Genomic DNA, 19479 nt, shown 5'->3' on the forward strand with positions numbered 1-19479 from the left:
GATTCCCGCCGGCGGGAGAGGCTTGACAGCAGCGGGACTTTGGCCCATCGTGGGCTGGAGAATCGCCGGGGGGGGGCGACTGGCGCGGCGCGATTCCCGCCCCCCGCTGAATCTCTGGTGGCGGAGAATTCGGGCACGGCGGGGACGGGGTTGACATCGGCCCCAGAGATTCTCCGACCCGGCGGAGGGTCGGAGAATCCCACCCCTGTTTTTTTGGCCTTGACTGAGTGACTTCCCTTTAAGAGGAGCTGTTCTGTTCAGGATGATTAAACACAGCTTGCATCGCATAGACCCATCAGATTTGGACATCAAAATTACACTTGGGTTTGATGTACATCAAAGGACCCCAATTTAAATATATTAATAAGCCCCTGTATATTTCAGGTTAGAGCCTGAATGGCTACTTCAGAGCCAAAACTGCAGCAAATGTAAACATGGTAGAGAATGGGAGTAGTGAGGAGAAAGTAAAGAGGTTTCAAGGCAAATAAGACAAGTTGAGTGAGTGGGAAAATACATGGTAAATGCAGTATAATGTGGATAAATGTGAAGTTATCCACTCGGTAGGAAAAACAGAATGGCAGAATATCATTTAAGTGGTGACAGATTGGAAAATGCTGATGTGCGAAAGGGATCTGGATGTCCTTGTACAGCAATTACTGAAAGCAAGCATGTAGGTGCAGCAAGCAGTTAAGAAGGCAAATGGCAAGTTGGCCTTCATTGCAAATATCTTGGGTACAGGAGCAAGGATGTCTTACCGCAGCTGTACAGGGCCTTGGTGAGACCGCACCTGGAGTAATGTGCAGTTTTGGGGTGCGATTCTCTTCATGCGTTGCCCTCAAGCGAGAGCACAACACGGCCGGAGAATCCCGGGAGAGCCCTCCAGCTGGCCTCCAGATAGCATCCGCATCTCACGGATTCACCCAAGTCCCACGAGTCATTGGAGTTGTAAAAGGGGTGGGACCAAACTGAGAGGGCGGTGAACCTCATTTCTATGTTTCTTTTGTAGGAAGTCATTGGGAAGTTTATTTTCTAATTTTTTGTCTCGCTACATTCTCGCCAAAAACAGCAGCTAGGTGCAAATCATTTCAATATGTTTGCAAATGCTCCGTCTCCTGGTGTATAAAACAGATTCAATGATTTTAGATTGGTTATGCAAATGCTGAGCCACTGGCTTCCAGATATGCATGACAGAACAATCTCCAATTCTGCATTAAAGACTTTCAAAGGTTCTTGTTCTCCTGCAGAGACAGAAAGATAGTATGCAAGATGTTTGAAAGTGTCTGAAATCGTGGAAGTGGCAAGTCAATCTCTAGATGCCCCTAAAGTTGAATTTGCAAATTAGTTGTAAAGCAGGGTTCAGGAGTCCTTTTTCTTGGAACTTCTGTCTTTATTTTTATTTTTTTATAAATTTAGATTACCCAATTATTTTTTCCAATTAAGGGGCAATTTAGCATGGCCAATCCACCTACTCTGCACATTTTTGGGTTGTGGGGGCGAAACCCACGCAGACACGGGGAGAATGTGCAAACTCCACACAGACAGAGCCGGGATCAAACCTGGGACCTCAGCGCCGTGAGGCGGTTATGCTAACCACTTGGCCACCGTGCTGCCCTAACTTCTGTCTTTATAAAGATCGATTGAACAATTACAAGAAATGGCACTGGCATCTGTTCATTGTTTTTTCCTGTTGAATATTTTTATGATTGAATCAAATAAGTTTCTTCTTGTTCTTTCAACCTCCGTGATATTTTGGGAGTCTCAGCAATTTCAAAGAATTGAAAGGGGAAGGTGTTCTCAGGCCTCACGGTAGCATGGTGGTTAGCATCAATGCTTCACAGCTCCAGGGTCCCAGGATCGATTCCCGGCTGGGTCACTGTCTGTGTGGAGTCTGCACGTCCTCCCCGTGTGTGCGTGGGTTTCCTCCGGGTGCTCCGGTTTCCTCCCACAGTCCAAAGATGTGCGGGTTAGGTGGATTGGCCATGCTAAATTGCCCGTAGTGTAAGGTTAATGGGGGGATTGTTGGGTTACGGGTATACGGGTTACGTGGGTTTAAGTAGGGTGATCATTGCTCGGCACAACATCGAGGGCCGAAGGGCCTGTTCTGTGCTGTACTGTTCTATGTGTGGGAATTGTGTGCACCTGCACTAAAATAATTTGTTGATACCAGTACCCAAAGATATGTGATTGATTTCTGGAAGACAAATAAAGACTGAGACTTCCCTGAGACACAAGCCTGGTTGTGCTGGTATGGCATAGAATTTGGAGGGATGCCAGGGATCTCAATGGATCTGATCGCTTGAGCTTTCTGTGGGTCAGAGATAAGTGGAAGTTTAATCCACTCTGTAAGGCCTGGTGAGATGATATCCTGAGCACCAATGGAACCTACAGAGTTTCCAGGTTGTGGTCATGGTCTAGAAATTTCCAGCAGATTGGAAGTCACATGTAGGCCAGATCAGGCAAGGATGACAGATTCCCTTCCCTGAAGGACATTAGTGAACCAGGTGGGTTTTTATGGTCATTGCTAGACTTTTAATTGCAGGTTTTTATTGAATTCAAATTTTACCATCTGCCATGGTGGGATTCGAACCCTGGGCCCCAGAGCATTATTACCCTGGGTCTCTGAATTACTAGTCCAGCGACAATACCACTATGCCACTGCCTCCCCTATTGACAGTGGAACACTTGCATACTACCCATCGCTGTAAAATGGCAGAAACTGTGTTTGCAATAGGCTGGGACACCTTTTTGACTTTCAATATTCAATAAACTATTTTTAATAAGAAGGCCCACCAATTTGTAGAAATGTTTTTGAAAATTACAAAAATATACACTGACCTTTAAGAGGTTTCTTTTTCTTGTCTACAATAGGAGCAGTGGTGGTTGAAATCGATAATTCAGGCTCTATTATCTCCTCTACATCAGTGTCTTTTTTCCTTTGTTCTTCATCTTCTTCCAATTTTCTTTGAAAGTATTCACTGTACATATCAAGTTTGGATTGGCACCACGTGTAATAAGCAAATTATTACCAATATACTCAAGGAAAAGTTACATTACTTCAGTTATGAGGATAGATTGGAACTGTCAATCTAGAGACGGTGTTCAAAATCATGATGGGGCTGGACACAGTAGATCGGGAAAAATTGCCCCAGCTTGTATAAGGATCAAGAATGAGAAGACATAAATGTAAAGTAATTTGCAAAAGAAGCAAATGTGATGTGAGGAACAGTTTATTTACCTAGCAAGTGGTTCGGGTCAGGAATGTACTGCCTGGAAGTGTGGTGGAAGCAGGTTCAACCGGGACATTCAAGAGGGCATTAGATGAGTATTTGAATAGAAACACTCTCCAAGGGTACAGGGAAAAAGTAGAAGAATGGGACTAGGTCATAATGCTCAAATGAGAGCTGGTGAAGACACGATGAGCTGAATGGCATGCTTCTGCACCATGATAATTCTGTTATTATGTGATTTAAGATACTTAAATTAGCACCAATATATTGTTATTTTTAGGCTGGTGTTATCACTTTGTACAATACACATTGCTGTGATATGGTCATCCTGTGGGGGCTTAACCTCACGCTTCAGTCTTTAGTCTCTAGTTACATTGTTACTCTTATGTTGATATGCACCCAACATTGCTTCACATCAACATGAAAGTGGCAGTACAGCCACTAAGAGCCATTAATTCATAATCGTCTCAAGTTGCATATGAATTAGGAGCAGGAGTAGGTCCTCAGCCCCAGGGGCCTACTCCACCATTCAGTAAGATAGTTTCAATTCCACATTCCCACCTATTCCTGATAGCTTTTCACCCCTTGCTTATCAAAAATCTATACAGCTCCGCTTTAAAAATACTCAAAGGGCGCAAATCTCCGGCTTGAGAGTAATGCGGCTGGAAAATGCCGGGAAAGGCCACCTGACAGGCCTCCGGGCCTCCCGGGATTTTCCGACGCCCTGCGAGATGTCAGAGTCGGAAACCCGACCCAAATGGGCCAGACCAAATAATGCTGGCGGATGTAGATCGTAAGCCTTCTTACAAACTAACTGCACGGAATCCAGCAGCCTCTCTCGATTCTTCGGCCTCCCCAGGGAGTCTGCAGCTGTGTGCCGAACAAACATAGAACAGACGGAATGGTACGCGGGGAGTCTCCCAAGTCATTGAAGACCCCTGGGTGGTCAGGGTAAGTGCAGCGTGGCCGCCTGGCCCGACCCCTAGAACGTGGGCACCTTAGTACTGCAAGTTGGCACCTTGGCACTGCCATCCTTGCACTTCCAAGGTATCCAGATGACACTGTCAAACTGGCAGGAGCACTGAGTGGGTGCCAGTGCAAGGATGCCAGAGTGCCAGGGTGGCACTGTCAAAGGCCAGGGAGCGAGGGTGCCATGCCTATAAAATGAGGGTGGAGGGGGGTTTGAAAGGTGGGGTGAGCAGGGCAGGTAAGGAACGGCCTCTGGGAGTTTGGGTGAGTGATGGGTGGGGATCCTGGAATGGAGGGGGTGCTGTAAGGGGCTTGGGGGTGCCTGAAGAGGGGGAGATCCCCAGGGAGCTCATAATGGGGTGTCCTCACTTGGGGGTGTGGGGTAGTATCCATGTGTGCGGGGGGTGACATTGGCCATGGGTGGGGGAGCCACAAACTCACTTAGAGATCGGGACAGCCTTCAAAATGGCGGCCCGATCTTTAAGTTCTGCTTCCCAGTGCTAAACAAAATTCTACGGGCGGATTCTCCAGCTCTGTTCACCCGACAGCCAGAGAATCCCGCCTGAGGTCAATGGAGTTCTCCATTGTATGTGGCTTTCTTGTGGCGAGCACGGCGGAAGAATCCAGCCCAAATTGTGGGTTAAGCCGATGAGAAACTTCCCAGAGCCCAACAAAGTGACTATGTTTCATTGAATAGCGGTGGGGAACTTGCCGGCAGAGCTGGCGGGAAACACCCTGAAAAACCCACCACAAATTTACTTAGAAATCTTTTTCTTTTGTTAAATTTAGAGTACCCAATTCATATTTTTTCCAATTAAGGGGCAACTTAGCGTGGCCAATCCACCTAGCTTGCACATCTTTTGGGTTGTGGCGTCGAAACCCACGTGAACCAGTGAACCAGAGCCGGGATCGAACTTGGGACCTCAGCGCCATGAGGCCGCAGTGCTAACCCAGTGCGCCACCGTGCTGCACTGACTTAGAAATCTTTGGGGAAAATCATAACCTCTGTCTTAAATGGGCGACCCTTTAGTTCAAAAAAGGTGATCCCTAATTTTAGATTCTCCCTCATGAGAAATCATCCTTCCCATATCCACCCTCTCAGACCCTTCAGGATCTTATGTTTGAATCATGTCACTTCTTATTCTTCTAAACTCCAGCAGATACAAGCCTAGCCTGTCCAACCTTCCCTCATAAGACAACCCTCCAATTCCAGGTATGGGTCTTGTAAACCTTGAACTGCTTCCAATTCATTTACATTCTGTTAATGGGGGTTGTTGGGTTACTGGTATAGGGTGGATACGTGGGCTTGAGTAGGGTGATCATTGCTCGGCTCGGCACAACATTGAGGGCCGAAGGGCCTGTTCTGTGCTGTACTGTTCTAAAAAAAAAATTCTCCCTTCAATAAGGAGACCAATATTGTACAAAGTGGCCACAATTTAACAACTGCATTGCGCCCGGCGCAGATCTGTGCATGCTAGCTAGATCGTAGGAGAGGCCGAAATTGGGGTCCACGCCAGGCCCTGGCCACTATGCGATCTAACGGTCTATTCCCGTTGGGGGGAATCTCCCACAGGATCGGAGGCCTCTGGGTGGTTAGTCTCTGGCCAGGCTGGTATCCAGGCACTGCTGATGCCATATGGGCATCTTGCACTGTCATCCTGTCACCCTGGCAGTGCCATCTGGGCACCTTGGCAGTGCCACCCAGGGTGCCAGGTAGCACTGCTAGACTGGTGTGGGCACTGCCAAAATGCAAGACTGGCAGTGCCAAGGTGCCAGGCTGGCATTTTGTCCATGGCGGCAAATGAGCCTGGGGGTGCCCTGCCGGTGTGTGGTGGTCACAGGGGTGTTGGAGGGTCCTGGGTCAGGTCAGGTGGTTCAGAGATTGGGAGGCCATTCAAAAATGGCATCCCGATCTCTTACAGCACTGAGGAGCTCTGCCAATCGGAGTTCCTTATTGCAGGAAATGACGATGTGCGGCCTCGGCGGGGGGGGGGGGGGGGGGGGGGGGGAGAAGCATTCCCCACTGGCGCCCAAAATTGCAACAGTCATTAGGTAGCAAGCTAATTCTAATAGTTTAGACTGTGTTACCGGTACGCTTAAATATTGACCTATGGCTTGTATTATCTCTGCCATCTTTGACCTTTTTGACAGTGCAAACTACAGGTTCTCTGCCAAACTCAAAAGTGTTGCTTTCCATTCCCCTTGTAACTCCTCCCAAGTGATTCTGTCCACCCCCAGAACATCTGCAAATGCAAGGACCAATTCCAGTCAATATTCAATATTTCAAACCGGAAAAGAATGCAATTGATCAGCACACACTTTCGTTGTCTTTAAGTTTGATAACCCAAGCCACAACATAAGGAATTATACTTAAGAATCCTGGTCATGAGCCCCCAATTTGTTACGGATGCCTAGCCAACTCTGAACAGTGGCTAAGAGACTGAACCAGTCCCATAACTTATTTAAGTGCGGAATGATCTTTGTTCCAGGAGTGATAACATAAGAAATTGGGCTTGGTTATTTTATAAACAAGCTTTACTAAAACAAAACAATATTCAAACTTTTAATCTTCAACTCTAACAATAACAGATTATATTCAGTTTCTTAACCTTAACACACTAGTTCCCATTAAACAACACTGTAACAGAACATGCAGCTCTCATGCCACTTACACACAGAGACAAGGCAATATTTGCATTTACAAAGCAATTTTTCTTCTGGTGGGGATATTCGTTCTGAAGCCTTTTTCCAAAGTGTGCCTCGGTGGCAGCTATCATGAATTTCTCGGTCGATTTCTAAACCCTTCTCGCTGTAACTGTTCAAACAGTATTCCTTCTCTCTCTCTCTCTCTCTCTCTAAACTCTGTCCAGCCACTCAAATAAAGTTTCTCAGGGATTCCAGACTCAAAACTATTATTGTTTTGTGGGTTAATTGCCCACTCCCATTTATACAAAATAGAGACATGCTACTGACATGCCACTAACCTCCCATTGACCAACAAAAAGGCCATCGGTCTCTGTACTGGACTGCTAGGTAGTCAGACAGGATGATCCCGGAGAACAATATATCTGAGGCATCCTTTGTATTCCAACTAAAGAGTTTTAGTCTGACTAGGACAATGTTACTCGGCCAGTTGTGGGTGTATTCCTCTGATTCTGTGCCAGCAGGTTTTTTTCCCCTCAATCTGTTTAACCCCTAATTTTCTCCTACACTGGGGTCTCATTTCTGGACCCAATTTCCTAACATCTTCCTTGTGTGACAGAGACCAGACCTGCACACAATACCGCAGGTGGGGGTCTCACCAAGCTGCAGTAAGGCATTCTTGCTCCTGTACTCAGGTTCTTCTGCAATGAAAGCCAACATACCATTTGTCTTCATAACAGCTTGTTTGCTTTCAATGATTGGTGCACAAGGCCACCCAGGTCCTTTTGTACATTAAAATTTCCCAATGTATCACCGTTTGAATAATACTCTGCCATTTTGTTTCTCCATCCGAAGTGGGTAACTTCACGCCTATCCCCAGTAAACTGCATCTGCCATGTATCTGACCATACACTCAACTTGTCTAAATGGCTTTGAAGCCACTTAACATCCTCTTCACCACACACATTCCAAGTTTTGAGTTGTCAGCAAAATTGGAAATTACTGTTGGTTGCCTCATTCAAATCATTGATGCAATCCAACTATCCAACCAACTGATTAACTCCATATGACTCCTCTTTGGGTCTAATACTATCCTTAATTTATTTTGTTCACCATGGTTGGGCTGCTTTTCCAATTGTGCTTCTGCCCACTCATTTAACTACATAATATCTACATAATAATATTTATTGTCACAAGTAGGCTTATATTAAGACTGCAATGAAGTTACTGTGAAAAGCCCCTAGACGCCACCTTCCGGCGCCTGCTCAGGTACAAAGGGGGTGAATTCAGAATGTACACATTACCTAACAGCATATCTTTCGGGACTTGTGGAAGGAAACCGGAGCACCCGTAGGAAACCCACACAGAGACAGGGAGCACACGCAGACTCCACACAGACAGTGCACCAAGCCCGGAATCAAACCTGGGAGACTGGAGCTGTAAAGCAACAGTGCTAACCACTATCATCTGCATGCCTGTCTGTCACCTCCGCCTACTGTGCTGCCCATGTATATCCATTGGTGTCAAAATTCCATACCATAAAATTATACTAAAATGAGAATAAAAGGTCTCACATTAATCATAGAGTCATCATGGTACAGGAGATCAGTGAGCCCATCAAGTCTATGTAGGCTCTCTGTAGAGCATTCCAGTAGTTCTGCTCAATTTTCATAGCCCTGCAAGTTCAAGTCCCTCTGTCTTTAGAACTGTGCCATTAAGTATATACTGCCTCTCTTCATTCCTTTTGTTAAAAGGCATCAGCTCCAGTTCTCTGTATTAAATTCTAGCTGCTTCTTGTCTGCTCATGTGCTAGCCTATGTCTTCCTGCAGTTAATTGGTATCATCCTCACTATTTGCCACACCTCTTAAGTTTGATATCATTGGCAAATATTGAAATTTTACTCTATATTCCAATATCCAAGTCATTTATGTGTATCAAAAAAAGAGTGCACCTAGCAGTGAACCATAGGGAACACCTATGTGACCTTTTCTAGTGTGGAACAGAGCAATTTCTCACAATTTACTGTTTCTATTTATTTTGTCAGAAAGGAGATACAGAGCGTCCCGGCGGAACCGGCCTCCACATTGCTGGAGGAGGTGCTGACGACAGGGAGCAGTGTCAGCGGTTTACGGAGCTATTTTGGAAGAGGACAAGGCACCACTGGACGGGATCAAACGCCATCATGCCGCCCAATTTATCCACTCTTAAATGTAGCCACCCTTTCAAGTACATCCTTTCCATCAGTTTTCACCAGATCCATTAATTACCTCTACCATCTCAGCTTTTCCTGATATTTTGTCAGCATCCTTTTTATTAGTAACCTTTAATGAAAAGTACTCATTAAGTATTCCACCAAGCCTTGCCCTGTGCCTTTAGCCATATATCATGTTTTTTGTCCTCAATAGGCCTTGCCCACCTTCTTACTACCTGCTTACTATTTGCATGATGGTAGAAGAATTTTGGGTTACCTTTCATGTTAACTGCCATTCAGTTCTCATATTTTCTCATTCATTGCTAGTCTTATTTTCCTCTTGATATTCCATCTTGACTTGCTATATTAAGCCTGTTTCTCTCTTAAAGACTTCACATGGCATGCTTTACACTATTGATTTTTTTCTTCAGTCATATTCTCTATTTCCTATAACCCCATTGGGTTACCTACCTTTCTCTCTTGTTGGAATGTACCTAGCCTGTGCCTGAATATTTCTTCCTTAAACATCACCTATTGTTCCATTACAGTTTTCCCTGTCATACCTTGGTTCCATTTTACCCTGACTAGATCTCCTCTCACCCCACTGTCATTAGCCCTCTTTTAATTTAGTAGCTTTGCTTTATATTGTCCCCTGCTCTTCTCCAATGCTAAACCTTATGCTATGATGGTCGTTCTTACCCAGGTACTCTTCCACAGACACTCATCCCACCTAATTCTTTAGCACCAGATCCAGCAGTGCCTCCTTCCTAATTGGACTGAGAACATACCGCTCAAGGAGCTTTCGCTGAAAGCATTTCTGAAATTCCTCTCCATTCTTTCCTTTTACTCCAACATTATCATAATCAATGTGGTCACCTTTGCATTTTCGCCAAAACAAGGGCTGGATTTCTGACCATTTATGATCAGCGTTTGGAAAATTATGTTGTTGAACAAAATCTTTCCTGTGGGTGGAGTCATCAATTTGTAATTGATCAAAGAGTTCCTCCTTCTGGCATTTTAAAGTCAGCCTCAATAGGAGAATAAATAGAAATAAGCACAAGCCCAAGATTTGGTTGGAAGCTGTCCAAGCAGGGGGAACGTTTAAGTGTAATGGTTCTGACAAGGTCAACTGACCTTAATAAGTCACCACATCTCACCTATCTGATCATAAGTTAGACAGGGATCTATGATGGCAGATCTGTCTGGAATTACACCCTCCTGTAATTTCTATACATTTCCAATAGCAATTCTATTAACAGAGGATTGGAGAATGAACCCCATTGCCACCTGGCCTAGAAATTGTGATGCAGACAAGGTGGAGAAATCCATAAAAATGATTTTCATCCTAAAATATACTCCAGGAAAATGATCATGCTGCTACTTGCTCTGATCTCACTAAAAATCATATGAGCCAGAATTTTACGGAACCTCCCATCTAGTGTGATATTACGGTCTCAATGAACTGAATGGAGATTTAAATGGCTCGCTGCATCCACCGGAGGGAGACACGGCTGACAGGGCTGTAAAATCCTGGCTCTGGATTTGCAAGTTGTATCATTTTGAGAATGATCAAATTAAACTGATGACACCAGCTTATAGTTCAGGCATCAAATAAAGAAATTTAAACAATGCCAAATATTGAACAGCTAAAATGAGCTTCAAATATTAAACAGCTAAAATGAAGTAAATGAAAATACAATAATGGAAAATTATCGTAAATAATGAAAACAATGGAAAAAAGATAGCAAATTGTTTGGTCCCTGGGACATGAAAATAAATCCAAAACTTTATTGTTAATTGCTATTTAAAAAAAATGAATTCCTGCTAAACCAAAGAGATGGCTGCTATATGTCACATGACTTTGGCCCTTTGCTGGGAGCTACCCCCTCGAGCTACAAGAACCTCATTATACCGACCCCAAGTAATCACAAAACCAAGAGACTCACACTTCAAAACCCATTATGCCTGCAGAGTTGCTAACAGACGATAGCACACCTGGAACTCACAGAATCCATCCAGTGCCGAAGGAGATCATTCAGCCCATCAAGTCTGCACTGACCCTCTGAAAGGTTGGCCCAATCCCCGCCATACCCCCATAACGCCACCTAATCTAACCTGCACATCTTTGGACTGTGCGAGGAAACTGGAGCGCCCGGGGGGGAAACCCATGCAGACACAGGGAGAATGTGCAAACTCCACAAGGTCACCCAAGGCTGGTATTGAATCCTGGTCCCTGGAGCTGTGAGGCAGCAGTGCTAACCACTGTGCCACTGTGCTGCCCTGTAATGTATGAATTAAATAATGGCATGATGGGAAAACTGGTCAACTACTTGATACAATGTAAGAAAAGCTGACCTAGCCATTCCAATATGCCAGACCCCTTTGCAAGAAAAGCTGACCTAGCTATTCCAAGATGCCAGACCCCTGTAAGACCTGCTAAGACTGACTCCGCATAACTTAAAGAATGAATAAGATGAGAGAAAGTCAGGCTATTCCAAAATGTCAAAATGTCTGTAAATTCTGATCAGGTTAACTCATCATGACCCAGGGCCATATGAGTAAGACAAGATAAGGTCAGGGAAGGAGTAACCAACCTTTTAATGTTCTATTAAAGGACAAGATAATGGTATGAGTGATGAGACAAAGAGTCCTAGAAGGTCAGCAGGTTGTGTCTGTTTTATGATATTGCTTATGTTTCTACCTCTGATAGAATTCCTGACTAAGTTGTAGTCACGCAATCTTGATAATGATAATGTATAAATACTGAACTGATTTTCTGTGTAAGAGCGGACTTGAGGAGGAATCAGCAGTTGGTAACAACTGCTCTCTGAACTCAAGTTACAGCCATTACTGCATGCAGTCTTTTCGTAAATAAAGACTAGTTATTTTGTCATAACAAACTTTGTTGAGTCTTTCTACCCCAGTCAAGAAGCAGGAAAAATATTGACTTCTACAGCCCCAGATCCAGATCTCATAGAATTTACAGTGCAGAAGGAGGCCATTCGGCCCATTGAGTCTGCACCGGCTCCTGGAAAGAGCACCCTACCCAAGGTCAACACCTCCACCCTATCCCCATAACCCAGTAACCCCACCCAACACGAAGGGCAATTTTGGACACAAAGGGCAATTTATCATGGCCAATCCACCTCCCTGCACATCTTTGGACTGTGGGAGGAAACCGAAGCACTCGGAGGAAACCCACGCACACACTGGGAAGATGTGCAGACTCTGCACAGACAGTGACCCAAGTCGGAATTGAACCTGGGACCCTGGCGCTCTGAAGCAATTGTGTTATCCATAATGCTACCATGCTGCCCTTATTTCAAAAGGGAGCCAAAGCGACATAATTTGAATCTTATAACTCACCTTGCCTGCTAGAGTAGTTGGTGGGGCTGCCTCGACAATGACTTCCCGACACCAGACCCTTAGTATGAATGGCAACTATTTCAGTAACTAATGACTAGGGCAGTATTAGTTCTGAAATCAAAGACAGTTGCAGACACTGGATAAATTTCCCCTTTGTAAGTCATTATGGAGAAAGACAGTCATATGACTCGAGTGACCATTTTTAAATCTCAATATGCCTTTGAGAACTGAGAAATCCTCAGTCTGCTCTTTTAATGTCAATTGGTTACCACCTCTCAACTCCTCCAAGCCAGTCTCTGCTGGATTTCCTATCATTGCCTGCAAAACTTGCCCTGTGTACCTACTTGACCTGCGGTATCCACACCAACTGCAAAAGGAATGCCTGTCATCAGCCAGCTGAACTCTAACTCTTATGTGAAATAATTTCTCATTGGGCTCTGACTCTGGAAATCAGGTAAATGTATATTAATTTCTATGGTCCTTGTACTGTTAAGATCCATTGGGTTGCTAACACTCCTCACCTGGATTTGAAAGCGAATAAACTAACCTTCTGAGTTAATCATGAGCTTGTTGTGGTTTATTAATAAATTGGATCACGGGCAGCACGGTGGCGCAGTGGGTTAGCCCTGCTGCCTCACGGCGCAGAGGTCCCAGGTTCGATCCCAGCTCTGGGTCATTGTCCGTGTGGAGTTTGCACATTCTCCCTGTGTTTGCGTGGGTTTCGCCCCCACAACCCAAAGATGTGCAGGGTAGGTGGATTGGCCTCGATGAATTACCCTTTTAATTGGAAAAAATGAATTGGGTACTTTAAATTTATAAAACAAATATAAAATAAAGTGGATCACACCAACCAAGGATTTGGGAAAACACACCACTGCACACTTTGGCTTTAACAATAATTGAAGACACGTTCGGCTTACAGACATGTGGTGAGAGGAAATCAGTGCAGTTTGTCAATCTCTCTCCTGTCATAGCACAACGAGGAAGAAGAAACTGATAGCTGATCGTGACTTAACATAATGTCGAAGATAGGTGTAAGAAATTTTAACACAGAGGGTTTGTAAGAGCTAAGGATATGGAAGAACTATAGCACTACCTCAGCAGTTTGTCCACTTTGGTCTGGTTAGCTGGCAAAAGTCCCTGCAGCAAGGAATTCAGTGGTCCATTAATCCACTCCAAGGCACTTTGGACAGATACTTTTTTTAGTTCATTTTCTTTGTCCATGGTATCTTGCGTAGTATAGTGAGGATCACGGCAACAGTTAGACATTGTGGTAAAACAGATACTCTGAAAAGAAACAGATGATTTTAGAACATATTTAATGCAGCTAAGGTAAATAAAAATGATTTAAAGTTGCAATCTCAGTATACAAACAATGGGTGAGATTCGCTGGCCTCCCCGCAGTGTGTTTTTTGGCAGCGGGTGGCAGCCCGTCACTGGCTGGTAGCAGGATACTCTAGTCCCACTCTTGTCAATGGGATTTTCCATTGAATCCACCCCACACTGCTGGGAAAACCGTGGTGGGGATTTGCTGTTGGCAGGACTGGAAGATCCCGCCAGCGTGAACAGCTGAAAGATCTCGCCCAATATCTTCAATAGATGAAATGTGGCTTGAGTTAAATTATTAGAAGCAAAGTTTATAGTCATACATGACGATCCTCATTTTTAAATCCAGAATGTAAATATAATAAAAATAACATGCAGAAATTAGGTTTCATTGAAGACTCTTCATGGAACTCCCAAGAAATTTCTTTAGGTGGTTGTGTATAAACTATTATTTTGGTCAACAAAGTTCCATTGAATCAAACAGTTTAGCTCTTCACTGTTCATACAGTATATTCTGCTGCAAATGTTTTGAGCCCAAAAGCAGAACTAGCAACAGTATTGTAAACAGAAAGTTAACAGAAAGGAATGGGAGGTTAAGCTTTCTTTGAAAGATGTTCAATCTCCAGATACAAACAGGTTGTGATAAATATAAATGGAATCAGTAACTCGCGCCACATGGACCATATTTTGCCATCACAACACAGTGTAACCGGCGTTAGGCAGCTAATTTCCACTGGCTGCCATTTTGATCCTTATGGGAAATGTGGCAGCTTGTATCCCAATGCATGCTCAAACTGACATCAAATTCAGCCTTTTCAATGTCTGCCTCAATTTTGAACATTCCTGAGTTTGAGATCTTCAGTGAGATAGGTGTTTCCTAAAGCATCTGGGAAACATGTCATGTCAGTCAGTTCATGGAGGAAGCCTGTTTAAAGTTGGGAGCTTTTTGACAAGTAAGTTTAAAAGGTCTTTCCAAACTTCAAATGTCGCAATTAGATGTTGGGCACAATTCAATGGCCTCATCACGTGCAACTTGGTGGCAGACCAAAGCCGTTAAATCCTTCTCGCAAGATTCGTGATGGCCGAAAGTTTCGCGAGACCTTGTGATATGGATTTCGCTCTCGCTAGGCGATATCCAGATATGCATATTTAAATTAGCCATAACTGCACCTGAGGGGTTCCCCAGGCAATTGGAGATCCCCGGGAAGTCAGACATCGGGAAACATGGTACCCTGGCACTTTCACTGGCACCTGGGCATCTTGGCGCTTACAGGATGTGCGGGTAGCACTGCCAAATTGCCAAACACTGCCAGGTTGCCTGTGCCAGGGGTCGAGTCCGGGAATGTCCTTCCCATAAGGACCCCAAAGAGGTAAATTGGGTGAAGTGGGAGAGTCCGGAGGCCATGGTGGAGTCGCTGAGGGGGGGACTGAAAGATACGCCCGATCTGTGAGTAATCTGTCAAGGCACAAAAAAATGGCAAAGTGCCATTGGATAGCAGGGTCTTTCTCGGTACTGCAGGCACCTGAAACCAGACATATAAACGTTTTGGTTGAATTGCACCTGTTGTATGGTAAGTTAAGAATGTTTTACTGAATGATTGATCTTAGAGCTATGTCTTTAAAAGGTAAGTGACCATTAATTTGGCCAGCATTGGGCAAATAGTCAGATGCGTTAGAGTACTTTCTCCAGTGGGTAAGTTGCCTTTTCATATTCAACAATATCGGGAATCATATATTTATGTGTCACCAGGACCCTGTGGTTTGAACTTTGCATTCATTTGAAGTCCTGTTGAGCATTTGAAAAAAAATGAATAGATGCCTGACTTCTTTGATTGAAAGTCCATCTTGAGCCTTTGAAAAAAATGAACAGATGGCTAGCTCTGGAGAACTTGTTCATACAGTTGTGCAATGTAACCCATAATGAATTCTGTGTTCCAAGCCCCACTAATGGCTTTGCCCATCAGGGGTTATGTATGCAGATGTGAAGGGCACAGAGCTTTATGGAATTGCCATTTTTATGAGCAGATAATAGGATTAATGTGTATTTAAGAGATTTTTCAACACTGTAACAGGAAATAGGAGCAGAAGTAGGCCATTCAGCTCCTCAAGTCTGCTCCATCATTCAATAAAATAATGGCTGATCTGTTTGTGTTTCGAGTTCCACATTTCCATCAACCCCAATAACCTTTGATTCCCTTGTCCAACCCGAATCCACCTACCTCCACCGTACAAATATTTATTGAACCTGCTTCCACAGCATTCTGAGGAGGAGAGATCCAGAGTCGCACAACCCTGAGAGAAAACAATTCTCCTAATCTCTATACCATAAGGGTGACCCCTAATTTTAAAATAGTGGCCCCTAAATCTGGATTCACCCAAAAGATGAAACATCCTTTGCACATCCACCTTAGCTATTTGTTAATTTGGCGGCTCACTACAACATTCTCAAGGGCAATTAGGAATGGCAGAGCCAGTAATGCCTACATCCTTTTAATGAATAATAAAAAGTCAGGAACGTGGATTAGCCAAGCACCTGTACTGACTATCGGGGCCAGGCACTCAGCAGAAGCATTTGGCAAAAACTAATAACATTATCTGAGGCTCTAATAATCTTGTGTTGGTCTGTGGTGAACCCTCCTGAAAGAGGGCCAATTTCTTTGCTGTAAAATCCAAAGTGTAGGGCATCAAGCATATGGACAATTTTCTGAGTCATGCTGCAAATGCAGCTTGCAATTTCACGTTTCAATCACATTTTTAACTATAGCACTTAGGATCAACACTGTATATATGTTTCTTAATGCTTTAATACAGCTTAAGTTCTGTTATTTCCTTTAACTTGCCTCAACATTGTGCTGAACCCGCCTTCCGAATGTCTTGACAGTAAACACAAACAAAAATGTCTGTCTTCATAACAAAGAAGCTATAGTTATTGACAGATAATTGGCCTAATAAGTAATTTTCATATTCTTTTTATTTACCTTAAGGTTTTTGGTTAATAATACTTGTAGAAGCTAATATTTTTAAAATTGTAAAGTTTTAATCAATTAACAAACAAAGAATTGAGATGAAAATGTACTGTAATGGGGGAAAATGTTAATTTTGAAAAATATGGTGACTTACTGAGAGCAAAATAGATCAGGTGGCACCATTAATGATATTTTCAGGACAACTGAATGCAATTCAAGCAGCGATCCAAGGAGAAATTATTTGAACCCCAATAATGGAAATGATCTGGACAGAGCGGAAAATACCTGTATTTCATGCTTTTTAAACAGACTGAGCCGCTGGCATTTATATAAGAGGTCTTGAGGGGAAATGAGTTTTACGCAACAGACAGATTTGCAATTTCAGGAGATTATGAGGAAATTGCAAATCGTGATGTACGCTTATCTGGCCAAGAATTTAAACAAAGCAGCTGATGAATGTCAAGATACCACTGAATGCATTTCTTTTATAATTTATATATTAAATGCGAAAGAATATTGGCTGTTAAAATAGCTCTGCAATTCATCAGATTTTGTAGCAGACTAGTAATTTTTTTTAGTGCATCTTCACACACACATTTTACCCTTTGGGGAATAGTGGGGGAGTGGTAGGAAGATTCCTGAGCTGATTATCAGTCCATTGAAGCAGTCTGCTTCTTCTGTGGCCAACAAGTCCTGACATTGGACTTGAACCTGGGGCTTCTAGTCCAGCGGTAGAGAGACTAGCACTTATTGCCTACCAGTGCACCCGAGAGTTCCAATGAAGGATCAAGACCTAAAACTTTTTTTAATGAATTTCGTTACAAACATGTATCAAAAAATTACAGCACATAAACATCCCGGAAACACGCCCAATAGTCAATTATACAGTTTGTACAATTTTCCCCCCTTTTTTCTCCCCCCCACCCCCCACTGCGATGAACTCAAACATGGTCACGAACATCCCCCACCTTGTCTCAAACCCCTCTGCTGAGCCCCTTAGCTCATACTTATCTTTTCCAGCCGCAGGAAGTCGTACAGGTCACCCAACCAGGCCGCTACCCCCGGTGGCGGTGCCGACTCCAGTAAGATTCGTCGCCAGGCAATCAGAGAGGCAAAGGCCACGACATCGGCTTTCCTCCTCTCCATGAGCTCCGGCTTTTCCGAAACCCCAAATATTGCCACCAATGATCCAGGTCCACCTCTTCCCCCACTATCCTTGCTAGGACCACAAACACTCCCACCTAGAATCTCTCCAACTTTTCACAACCCCAAAACATGGGCTGGATTCTCCAATTTTGAGACGAAGTGCTGACGCCAGCGTGGAAACAGTCGTGTGTTACAGCAGCAAAAACTGCGAAACAAGTGCACCAATTCAGCAACTCTAAATGGGCCAGCACCATCGCCACATGGAACACAACCGGTTCCAAGCGAAACGCCGCTGGACTTCTCGGGTCCTGGATTGGCGCACATGAGACTCAAACGTCGCAGCAGCATTTAAATGATCCATCTTCCACACACACACCGTCTCAGTCAACAAGATGCCTGGAAAGAGAGCAGTGCCACGGTTCATGGACGCTGAGCTGAAGACCCTCCTGGACGCCGTGCAGGAGAGACGGATGACCCTGTACCCTGGCCATCAGACGCTGCCATTCGCCGTGCCTGGGCGCAGGTGGCAGAGGCGGTCAGCGTCATGGGCAACGTTGTCCGGACTGGCATCCAGTGCAGAAAGAAACTGCACGACCTTCTCAGGGCGGCTAGGGTGAGTAGGCCGCAGTCTGCCCCTGGCACCAACCCCTCTCCCCCCCACACACCCCTCTCCCACACACATGTAACCCAGACCCCTGCCCCCCCCCCCCCCCCCCCCCCGCGGAGACGGCCAAATCCCTAACCTGCCCCACATGCCAGCACCCATGCCTGCCGCAATGGCCGGGAGCCCTGGCCACTTATGCCATCATCTATCCAACCCCTGGGCTGCATGCGTCAGAACGTCTAACAGTGCCATTGTTTGTGTTTGCCCCCCCCCCCCACAGGAGAAGGCCATAACATCCGACAGCGGGAGAAGACCAGAGGGGGAACCACCAGACTTACAGCCCCTCACCATGCCCGAGCAGAGGGCGCTGGACGTGGTCGGCAGCCCGAAGGAAAGGGAGGTCGCAGACGTGGAGGTCAGCGGCGGACGAGCAAATGAGTTCCTGGTTGCGGATCCCACCCCTCCGGCCCGCTCTCTAACCATACATGCCGTCTTGTGTCTTACAGTACCTGCCGGGGATGGGCCCGGTACATCCGGAGACACCCGCCCCCAGCCAGTGCCGGAGTCGGTGCACCGCGAATGGCAGAGCACTGAAGGGGAGAGCAGCCTGAACACCAGCCCTCTGCCCGAGATTCAGGACACTCCGGAGTTCGGGTCAGAGGAGGACACAGACTTTCCGTCACAGCTGTCTCCAACATCCTCCACCATCTCAGAGACTATCACCTCAGACGAGCACATCAGTGAAGATGCTCCTGGGACACCATCTGGTGTGCACCAGACATCGCATCCGGTACAGCAGGTGGAAGTAGGAGCAGCCGTGGGGCCGGATGGTCGGAGGGTAGGCGAACCACCACGACGGGTCCCGGGCTCCTAGCGCATCCAGTCCCAGCCACAGTGGAGTAGTAGTCAGAGACCCAGGGACTACAGAAGCGGATGATGGATGGCTTTCAGCACCTGCAGGCGCAGGTGGAGGAGCCCATCCACGCGCAGGAGCAGGGGGTGGTGCCAATCATGCGTGCCACTCAAGCCGACACCGCACG

At 45.2% G+C, this 19479-nt stretch overlaps 1 protein-coding gene across 2 annotated transcripts in view; it reads right to left on the bottom strand.

Annotated features, from left to right (window-relative positions):
- Nucleotides 1-19479, bottom strand: part of eno4 (enolase 4) — a 112066-nt gene that overhangs the window by 49234 nt on the left and 43353 nt on the right. The window contains exons 4-5 of one of the 2 annotated variants that reach the window (XM_038773716.1): nt 13494-13684; nt 2836-2975 (exon numbers count right to left, since the gene is read on the bottom strand). In XM_038773716.1, the coding sequence (XP_038629644.1) occupies nt 2836-2975; nt 13494-13684 (331 nt within the window). The remainder of the gene's footprint in view (nt 1-2835; nt 2976-13493; nt 13685-19479) is intronic. The other variant, XM_038773717.1, reaches the window with a different exon arrangement.

This window comes from Scyliorhinus canicula, chromosome 16 (genome assembly GCF_902713615.1).
Source record: "Scyliorhinus canicula chromosome 16, sScyCan1.1, whole genome shotgun sequence".
NCBI lineage: Eukaryota > Metazoa > Chordata > Chondrichthyes > Carcharhiniformes > Scyliorhinidae > Scyliorhinus > Scyliorhinus canicula.